We start from the raw sequence: 11,631 nt of genomic DNA on the forward strand, positions 1-11,631 counted from the left end.
CGAAAATGTCGAAAAAAGTCATCATTTTTAACAACTTTCCAATATTTGTCATTATGTATCTTTATAACTAAGCCTCAAATTAAAATTTTATTATAGTAAACTCTACCTGAAATTAACTGAAGAATGTAATTACGTTAGACTTTTAACTCCAAAACGTTTAGTTTTCAAAAAACCCATTTTTTTCAATCGCTTATAACTCGAAAACTTTGAAAAATTTTCGAAATTAAATTAAAAAATTTATTAAAATAACTTTTATTAATTTATTAATATAACTTTTTTATTAAATTTGTAATCTCTTTTTTAATTGCTCATTAATATTTTTTCATTTTATTCATATTGCGCAAGGTATATCTTATGTGCACGGACAAACTGCAGAACTTTTTATAATTAAATAAGTATTGTTACGAACTGACACAAAAGAAGCCGATAACAAAACTGTAATTTTTCATTTTTATATGGTTTATATATGGAATTATGGCTAGCGCGGTCCGTCTTTATAAGTACTTTAATCGTGGAAAAGGATTTATTGATCTGTATAATTAATAAAAAGATATCCCAAAATAATCAATATTCGCATTCGGTCAGTAAAAACATTTCTCCGGCATCCCCTTAAAGATGTCGGCAGAGAGTTGCGCATTGTGGTACGGCGCAACTGTCGCTCTTTCAAAGAACAGATTCTACTCGTTCGTGTTCTTCTGTTCAGTTTATATTCAAAACGTGGGACTGTATGGTTCTTGTGATATCTATTGGCGGAAGGCAATACAATATCGTAAAATAAACAACAAATTAGATAAAATAAGATAGAAATAAATAACAAATTAGAATATTTATTTTACTATATTATTTTGTTTTATTTCTAATAATCATTGGAATTATAAACGAATTTCACATTTATTAATTATGAAAACAGTAATACTGGACATAATATTTCTCATGTTTGTGAACCAAATTATGTATGTTTTTGGAAATATAAGCATATTGAGTGGACCGGTAAATTCGACTGATTATAGAAAATTAATATGTGTCTCGAAGGATGATGGCAGCGCCCTTGTGTGGATCAACACATTAAATTACAATACCATTACAGAAAGCAGCAAACGTAAGTTATAAAAATATAAATAAACATTTTTACAGTTCCACAATAAAGCAAAATATAGAAGTTTTAACAAGATTTCATTTATTATTATAAAAATATATCCCATAGCGAGAAATGGTAGTCAAATCGACGTCGATTCGACCAATTCTTCCTTACTGGGATATATAATAAAACTCTTATTAAATTTTATATTGAACATTCTTATTAAATTTTATATTGAACATTTATTCATAAAGTCTTCACTTTATTATATTGTTACGTTTTCTCGGATTTCACCTCCTAAACCTTCTCTTCGCGGAAGATCGTTAATAAAGGACAAATAATAATCGACATGTATTTAGTTGACACACGTCATGTAGCTGTTGTGATGTGTCTTTCGAGACAAAAAATATTGTTTTTGTTTTTTCTATATACATATACGCGTGTTATATAAACTGTTTTGGACTGTATGTGCATCACGTGATCAGAGAAACACGCGAGAAAATACAAAATAGCGAGACAACTACCCAAGTAGAACAGAAAAGTCAAAATAATGTCATCTTGACCAAATTTGAATTCCAAATTTGATCAATATGACGTCAAAATAATATTATTTTGATTTTCTGTTCTACTTGGGTAGCATCTTTACGATTGATTCAATCGACATATTTCTTGTTCTGTCTAATATCGGTTACATATTTTCTTTTATTAAAAATATATGTTGTCATTTCTCGTCGCAAGTAAAAGTTTTGGTGGGACGTTGTACGCTTCAATTATTAATGTCAAAATCAGTCTGCGTATATGTTTTTATATATTAAAATATATTTTTAAATTTTGATTTTGTATGTGTATATCTATTTTTAAACATTATTTTATGTATAAAAAATTTTTCTAAAAAATACTTGAGCTAGAACAATTTTTACAGACATACACTCTTCTAAATAATTAGAGAATAAAAAAATTGTTCCAAAAAAAAATAAATTTTAAATAGTTGTAATTTTGTTTTCGAAGAATAACTTAAATTTTAAAAAAAGATTTTCAAGCTTGAAATCCCTACTTTTGAAAGATCATAGATACTTTCGAAAGATCTACTTTAAAAGATCATAGATATATCATACTAAAGAGAAAAGATTCAGCTTTAAGAATCCATTCTTAAAATTGCTGTTTTTTTACGGAATTATGAACTATCAAAAGTGAGAATGACATTTTCTCTTCAACTTAGAATAACTTGATAAAAAAGATCTAAATTTAAATTTAAAAATGCGATTTTACAAGGAAAACTTTAGGCTTTAACGCGAATATATTTTTCAAATTTTCTTCTACATGCGACACGTCCACAAAGTAAGTAGAAAATTTTTTATTTCGTAATGTTTGTCGCTTCTATATGTAAAAAGTATCAGAATGGGAGAAAATGAAAAAAGCTATGACCTTTGTAATGTAGAGATTTTAAGCTTTAAAATCTTTTTTTAAAATTCGCATTATCATTTTTCATAACTTTACAACCTTTTAAAATTTATTTTTATTTTTTCGTTAATCAATGTTTTCTATTGACTATTTTTATCAGGCTTATTGCAGAAAATTAAATATATGAATATATGTATATATTATCACTTTCTGTTGCGAGTGTGAGTATGCGTGAGACGTTGCTTTGATTAATATCAAAATTGAGTCGTGAGCAACAATATTATATGTACAATTAAATTATTAATCAATTATTTTACGACAATTTAATTATCCAATTATTTCAGAGATTTACAATTCGAATAAATACATTAATAACGAAATAGATTGCAAAATGAATAGGAAAAATGAAGAGTGCTTAAAGTCATGGAGTAAACCGAAATGGAGTTTCACAAGTTCTCTTGAAACGCCTATGGGTCCGGTATTTGATGAACGATGGGAAGGTAGATGCTTCGCAAGTTAAAAAAGAATTGCAATATTTAAAATACATTACGATATTTATCACATATAATAATATTCATATTTAAATAATATATTTAAATTTCAGATTTTAAGGAATATGAAATTAAAAGAAATGAATATGATTCTATAGATTTAAATACTTCTACAATAGTATTATCGTTTTTAAGATATAAATTTATGCAGATATTATTTTGTAATAGAGGAGAAGATTCCATGCATTATTGTCATCGGCTTACAATAAATAAATATCTTGTTGACAATATTTACATCATAGAAACTTGCGAGGGAGAATCTTACGAGAACGAGGACTTATTACAAACTTTATCTCCTAAATGCAAGCACGCAACTGGCTATAGAGTAATATACTTTTATTTAAAATAAAATTTTATTTATTTATAATAAAAACGTTGTAAAATTTAATAAAATTTTTTTTGCCAGAATTGGTCGATTAAATCATTACCATTTTTTTAAAATAAAATTATTATTAATTTTGAAATTACACGCATTAATATCATATTTTATTCTTAAAATTGAGAGCCGATAAAAATATTTCTCATTTGATTTTAATTCTAATTTTATTTTAAGAAAATCTAAATAGATGCAAAAATAAACACAAAATATGAATTGACAATTAATATAGGGCAAACGCAATTCTAATTGGCATACGATTACAATTATAAGGAATCCTATAACTCAAAGTATATCCTTTTATAACACTGATGACATCAATATGAAATATGTAAACATTAATAAACAAAATGAAACAATGAATTTTTTATTTTCTACTACTTTTTACTATCGTATATTCATTGGATCTATATTTAATACGACTAAATCCCGAAGTACATCACTAGGAAAGATACGATTTCATATATGTAAGTACAACTTCTAAATATAATTCTATTAATGAAACTATTTTAAATAGAGCAACAACTGAACAATTTTAAACAAAAGTTTTATTTACAAACATATTTTAGATGACTTTCTGCATACGACATTTAAGGATGCAATTTTAACGAGTCCAACTTTTACAATATATAATCAAACAATATGTGTAGAAATGTTAATTGGCCTTTGCGCAGAATGCGACGCAAATATAATATTACTTGATTCTGCAAATGATATAATATTGAAAAATGTAACAATAAAAGGTTTAGCTGCGAAACATGGCTTGCCTATGTGGCAATCTGTTCAAATAAAGGAAAATCTTACAACGGCATATTATGTTAATGTGTCAATGCAATTAATTCCTAAGCTCAGTACATTTACTTCTAATCCATTATGGGCAATAGCGAATGTTCGTCAGTGTCCGCAAAATGGTATATATTAAAAAATTTTTAATTTTGTTACATCTACAAAATTGTTATATCTATAATTGCCAAAATATCGATAAAGTCAATTTAATGTGTGTGCATGTAGACAAAAAAATTCTAAAAATTTTTAAACACATTAATTTTTTTACATGTAATTTAATTATACTTTTTAGGAACTTTAAAAGCAGTTGTATTACATCAAAAAATGGATTTTTCGTACATCAAAAAGAACGTACAAGATTCGCCTATAGAATGTCAAAAATTATTTTACGATGAACAAATTTATCTATCTTCTTGGTCAAATCTAACAATAAGTATGAAACTATTAAAGAATATCATTCAACTATATTTTATAAGTGAAATTTGACATTATTTTGGATAATATTATATGATTTATATTTTATATATACGTATAAGTAGAATTTTTAACATTATTTTTTGAGTATTTACAAAAAAAACCGGATAAACTTCCGAAAATGACCTACGTCCGATTGTCATGAATTTTTGTAGAAATACTCTAAATGATCTCAAATGGTCAATCGGTAAAAATCTGTTTAAGGATAAATTTATTTGACATCATTTAAAGTATTTGTACAAAAATTCATAAAATCGGGCGTGACGTGGGTCGTTTTTAGAAGTTTGCACCCAAAAAACTGTTAGAAAAATGTGTTAGAAAAATTATCTGTCTTTTTATTCTTCTATCTTTTTATAGAACCTGAAGATTGTCCTCGAGGAAAAATTGGACCGCAATGCTTGATTTCTTGCGAACATGATTTGCAAATCAATGCTGATTGCGAGGATATTACATTTTGTAACAATAATGGTTGCACATGTCCGTTAGGTTATTGGGACGTATCTTGTCGTAGACGTAAGTGAATTATAATATGCTATTAAATTCTTTGTGAACTCATTTAAGCAAATGCTCATGCACATTAAATAAATTATTTTTATGACATTTTTATATAACATTATTAAACATTATATGTATACATATATGATTCATACATCGATGAAAATCAATGTATACAAAGTTTATGTAATAATGTAATTTTATTAAAGATCCCAAGTAGAACAGAAACGTCAAAATAATGTCAATTTGACGTCATATTGACCAAATTTGAATTCCAAATTTGATCAGTATGAGTAAAAATGATATTATTTTGATCTTCCGTTCTACTTGGGATAAAAGTAGAGATAAACTGTTATGTATTAATTTTGATGCTATATTATATAATTTTTTACGCGAGATGCACATTAGCACAGTAGTTTATATAGTTTAGTGTATCAGAAATATTCTATATATCTATTATTATTAGATACGAATGTATAATTTATTAATTTTTCAGGCCTAGAAAAACCAAACGTACCTAACGTTTTTTTTGTGGGCAGGACAAGTATAATTGTAGTTCTTCCTACAACATGGAATTACACTAGTTATTATGAGGAGACAACAATTTCTTATTCTTTCGAAATTAGAGTAAATAACATTGCTATTATTTTTAATTAACTTTCTATCAGAATAGTAATTTAATTCAATAAAATTTGCAATTTATCATGCAAATATATAAAATATAAATATTTACAAACATTTAAAAAGACAAAAAAGAAGATATATAAATATACGTGGATATATATAATTTTAAAGGATATATTTTTTATTATATACAGCTTTAAAGAATACATTTTTTATAGGAACTAGATGAACCAGAAACTCATTCCATTGGACAATCAAAAAAAGAAATATTTCAAAATAGAATACAGTTAATAGGATACTTCGAAAATTTAAAACCTTGTACAGGATATGGAATTTGGTGTACTTCAAGAATTCCAGGCCATGAAAAACATAGTGATTCGATAACAGTTTGGACACGTTGTATTAATTTTGATGCTATATATTATAATCTTTTACGATGCACATTAGCACAGTATAGTTTATATAGTTTAGTGTATCAGAAATATTTTATATATCTATTATTATTAGATACGAATGTATAATTTATTAATTTTCCAGGCCTAGAAGAACCAATCGTACCTAAGGTTTTGTTTGTGAACACGACAAGTATAGTTATTGTAATTTTTTCTTCATCATGGATTTACACTAGTTATTATGAGACAGCAATTTCTTATTCTTTCGAAATTAGGGTAAATAACATTACTTTTATTTTTAATTAACTTTCTATCAGAATAGTAATTTAATTCAATAAAATTTACAATTTATCATGCAAATATATAAAATATAAATATTTACAAACATTTAAAAAGACAAAAAAGGAGATATATAAATATACGTAAATATATATAATATAATTTTAAGGGATATATTTTTCATTATACAGGGTGTCCCATAATTCGCGAACCACCGCGAATGGGCAGATAGAGCGTGTTAAACCGAATAGAAAAGTTCTGTATCATTTTGCGATATTCGCAATAATTATTACGTAATTAAGAGTTATTTATTAAAATATCTAAACGGATAAGCAGGTAGAAAGCATTATTTGATCGAGAGGCGGTGTCATGCAGCGAGCGGTGACCAATGTAGTGGCGCCGAAAAGTAAGATGATACTTTTGATACTAAGCGGCATATAACAAATAAGTCATCCGACATGCACACCGAGTCCGGCCTACCGCTTTCTACCCGCTCATTCGTTTAGATATTTTATTTAGTTAATAACTCAATAATTATTGCGAATATCGCAAAATGATACAGGACTTTTCTATTCAGTTTAACACGTTCTATCTGCCCATTCGCGGTGGTTAGCGGATTATGGGACACCCTGTATATAGCTTTAAAAAATACATTTTTTATAGGAACCAGAAACTCATTTCATTGGACAATCAAAAAAAGAAATATTTCAAAATACATCAGAGTTAATAGGATGCTTCGAAAATTTAGAACCTTGTACACAATATGAAATTCAGTGTACTTCAAGAATTTCAGGCTATGAAAAACGTAGTGATTCAAAAACAGTTTGGACAGAATGTATTAATTTTGATGCTATATTATAATCTTTTACGCAAGATGCACAGTAGTCTTTATAGTTTATTGTTAATGTATCAGAAATATTTTATATATCTATTATTATTAGATACGAATGTATAATTTATTAATTTTTTAGGCCTCGAAAAACCAAACGTACCTGAGATTATTTTTGTGAACACGACAAGTATAGTTATTGTAGTTCTTCCTACAACATTGAATTACACCAGTTATTTTGAGAAGACAGCAATTTCTTATTCTTTTGAAATTAGAGTAAATAACATTGCTATTATTTTTAATTAACTTTCTATCAGAATAGTAAATTAATTCAATAAAATTTACAATTTATCATGCAAATATATAAAATATAAATATTTACAAACATTTAAAAAGACAAAAAAGGAGATATATAAATATACGTGGATATATGTAATTTTAGAGAATATATTTTTCATTATATATAGCTTAAAGAATACATTTTTTATAGGGACCAGAAACTCATTCCATTGGACAATCAAAAAAAGAAATATTTCAAAATACAACACAGTTAATAGGACACTTCGAAAATTTAAAACCTTGTACAGGATATGGAATTTGGTGTACTTTAAGAATTCCAGGCCATGAAAAACATAGTGATTCGATAACAGTTTGGACACATTGTATTAATTTTGATGCTATATATTATAATCTTTTACGATGCACATTAGCACAGTATAGTTTATATAGTTTAGTGTATCAGAAATATTCTATATATCTATTATTATTAGATACGAATGTATAATTTATTAATTTTCTAGGCATGGAAGAACCAAACGTACCTGAGGTTTTGTTTGTGAACATGACAAGTATAGTTGTATTTCTTCTTACAACATGGCATTACACTAGTTATTATGAGATGACAGCAATTTCTTATTTATTCGAATTTAGGGTAAATAACATTACTTTTATTTTTAATTAACTTTCTATCACAGAATAGTAAATTAATTCAATAAAATTTACAATTTATCATGCAAATATATAAAATATAAATATTTACAAACATTTAAAAAGACAAAAAAGGAGATATATAAATATACGTGGATATATGTAATTTTAGAGAGGATATATTTTTCATTATATATAGCTTTAAAGAATACATTTTTTATAGGGACCAGAAACTCATTTCTTTGGAGAACCAAAAAAAGAAATATTTCAAAATACAACACAGTTAATAGAACACTACGAAAATTTAAAACCTTGTACAGAATATGAAATTCGGTGTACTTCAAGAATTTTAGGCTATGAAAAACGTAGTGATTCAATAACAGTTTGGACAAAATGTATTAATTTTGATGCTATAATATTATAATCTTTTACGCGAGATGCACAGTAGTCTATATAGTTTAGTGTATCAAAAATATACTATATATCTATTATTATTAGATACGAATGTATAATTTATTAATTTTCCAGGCCTAGAAAAACCAAACGTACCTGAGATTATTTTTGTGAACACGACAAGTATAGTTATTGTAGTTCTTCCTACAACATTGAATTACACCAGTTATTATGAGGAGACAGCAATTTCTTATTCTTTCGAAATTAGGGTAAATAACATTGCTATTATTTTTCATTAACTTTCTATCAGAATAGTAATTTAATTCAATAAATATTACAATTTATCATGCAAATATATAAAATATAAATATTTACAAACATTTAAAAAGACAAAAAAGGAGATATATAAATATACGTGGATATATATAATTTTAAAGGATATATTTTTCATTACATATAGCTTTAAAGAATACATTTTTTATAGGGACCAGAAACTCATTCCATTGGACAATCAAAAAAAGAAATATTTCAAAATACAACACAGTTAATAGGACAGTTCGAAAATTTAAAACCTTGTACAGACTATGAAATTTATTGTACTTCAAGAATTTTAGGCCATGAAAAGCATAGTGATTCAATAAAAGTTTGGACAGAATGTATTAATTTTGATGCTATATTATAATCTTTTACGCGAAATGCATATATTAGCACAGTAGTTTATATAGTTTATTGTATTAAAAATATACTATATATCTATTATTATTAGATACGAATGCATAATTTATTAATTTTCCAGGCCTAGAAAAACCAAACGTACCTGAGATTATTTTTGTGAACACGACAAGTATAGTTATTGTAGTTCTTCCTACAACATTGAATTACACCAGTTATTATGAGAAGACAGCAATTTCTTATTCTTTTGAAATTAGGGTAAATAACATTGCTATTATTTTTAATTAACTTTCTATCAAAATAGTAATTTAATTCAATAAAATTTGCAATTTATCATGCAAATATATAAAATATAAATATTTACAAACATTTAAAAAGACAAAAAAGGAGATATATAAATATACGTGGATATATGTAATTTTAGAGGATATATTTTTCATTATATATAGCTTTAAAGAATACATTTTTTATAGGGACCAGAAACTCATTCCATTGGACAATCAAAAAAAGAAATATTTCAAAATACAACACAGTTAATAGGACACTTCGAAAATTTAAAACCTTGTACAGGATATGAAATTCGGTGTACTTCAAGAATTCCAGGCCATGAAAAACATAGTGATTCGATAACAGTTTGGACACATTGTGATAATAAGTCGACTACTATATTTAAAATATATAACATTTTTTGGTTCTTATTACATATATTGTGCTTTATGTATTTAAGTAATTAAACAAATCTAGTGTAATTTTATGTATATCGTTGTGCAAACATCAGTTAGATTTATTTATTTGCATAAGACGACATAAATAAAATATGAAATATATATATCTAAAAAATGTATTTTATTAAAAAGTAAAAAAAGGCGCCAAGTACGTGCGATAAAATTCACAAATCAATCAACAAGCTCCTTATAAATTATCTTGACTTTATTCCGGGCATGAAATTTGCGATCGCGAACGAAACATAACTTAAAACATAAAACATAACATAAGAACCAATCAAATAGTTTTGGATTTAATAAGCGAAAGAAACGGAAAATTACTAAAAGCCTAAGCATAAGAAGAATTTCAATCGGTTGAAATTTTTACGTACACGGAATCTGTAGATGTGTTGGAATGGTGTGGCTCCGTTTCCTTAGCATATTAAATCTAATTGTGAAACGACTATCTGATTGGTTTTTTAGCTTATATGTATATAATATATATTATGGCTATGTTTTATGAAAATTCGTGTGTTATAACTTGTAGTCTATATTGTCTAAAATGTTTCGCAATGTTACAAATATAATTAATTATTAGAACCATATGTTCCAAAGAAAGAAAAAGTTGTCAACTCAAATGTGTGATTAGTAAGCGAAAAGTGAGGCAGTCCGATTTCTTTAGGAGTTAATCTTTTAAAATACTTATTGTTAGCTCGGTCCGTGATTGAAATATTTTATTATTGATGTACTGTGCATATATGTTTATATTAAAATATCTCTTTCGAATTTCCAAAAGAACAATTATATATAAAAATATAAAGAACAATTATATAAATTTATATAGGTGTCGAATTTTCTTTCAGATTTATTGTTATATTTAAACCATTCTTAGTCTTTGTTATGTTATTGATATGTAGGTCAACTCTTTTGATATACATTAAAATAATGACAACGGCTCATGTAAATTAAACAAATTACGGAAAAATATACAGAGTACAGGGTTTTTCCGGAAAGTAATGCGTCGCATTTTTTTGTGACGCGACTATACATCGCTGAGCGATGGGCCCGGTTGGTGAGGAAGGGGGGTACCCTTAGCTTTCCAACGGTAGGTCGCTCAATTGTTTCCATGCGCTTGGAGGGTTAGGACGGCTTATTCTGTGAACCTCTGCTTAGTGGTCGCGTCGAACTTGTGATGGAGAGAACGATAGAGCAACGCTATGCGATAAAGTTTTGCGTGAAGCTGGACAAGACGCCGCTGGAAACTTTTGAAATGCTTAAGAAAGTTTTCGGGGACGATTGCCTTTTTTTATTTCCTCGGCTGAAAAGGGAGCTCAAAGGACAACAGCTCGAGTCGGTTGACAACGTACAAGCTACTTCGACGGCCTCCCTGAACAGCATCCCAGTCAAGGAGTTCCAGAAATCTTATGACGCATGGAAATCGCGTTGGCAAAAATGTATTGACGCAGAAGGGTCATACTTCGAACAATTTTAAGTTGTTTTACCTATGCGATCAATAAATTCTTTTTTAAAAAAATGCGACGCATTACTTTCCGGACACCCTGTATATAAACAGTCGCGTACATACAAGCAACCCTGGTAAAAAGGTAAAATCTAAAATAAAGGAGGAAAAAGGGAAGAAGAAGCAAGAAG

The 11,631-nt window shown here is 27.1% G+C and overlaps 1 protein-coding gene across 5 annotated transcripts; it reads left to right on the forward strand.

Annotated features, from left to right (window-relative positions):
* The first annotated feature begins 688 nt into the window (after positions 1-688).
* Positions 689-10,117, forward strand: LOC114934078 (uncharacterized). Of its 5 annotated transcripts, none has more exons than XM_085489999.1 (19): positions 692-1,099; positions 2,824-2,979; positions 3,084-3,355; positions 3,639-3,873; positions 3,976-4,317; positions 4,485-4,625; positions 5,024-5,179; positions 5,658-5,788; positions 6,004-6,181; positions 6,323-6,453; positions 7,120-7,291; positions 7,428-7,561; positions 7,776-7,947; positions 8,086-8,216; positions 8,436-8,607; positions 8,741-8,874; positions 9,090-9,261; positions 9,402-9,535; positions 9,751-10,117. In XM_085489999.1, exons 1-19 carry the CDS (start codon positions 901-903, stop codon positions 10,009-10,011), a joined length of 3,423 nt encoding a protein of 1,140 aa, XP_085346125.1. In that variant the 5' UTR covers positions 692-900; the 3' UTR covers positions 10,012-10,117. The 5 variants fall into 5 exon arrangements, with proteins under 5 accessions (XP_085346127.1, XP_085346125.1, XP_085346124.1 ...); XM_085489998.1 differs by having other exon boundaries at positions 693-1,099; positions 6,004-6,184; XM_085490000.1 differs by lacking the exons at positions 9,090-9,261; positions 9,751-10,117 and having other exon boundaries at positions 693-1,099; positions 6,004-6,184; positions 9,402-9,465.
* The last annotated feature ends 1,514 nt before the right edge of the window (positions 10,118-11,631 follow it).

The sequence above is a fragment of the Nylanderia fulva genome, unplaced genomic scaffold, assembly GCF_048542155.1.
Source record: "Nylanderia fulva isolate GAGA-0341 unplaced genomic scaffold, ASM4854215v1 Scaffold94, whole genome shotgun sequence".
Lineage (NCBI taxonomy): Eukaryota > Metazoa > Arthropoda > Insecta > Hymenoptera > Formicidae > Nylanderia > Nylanderia fulva.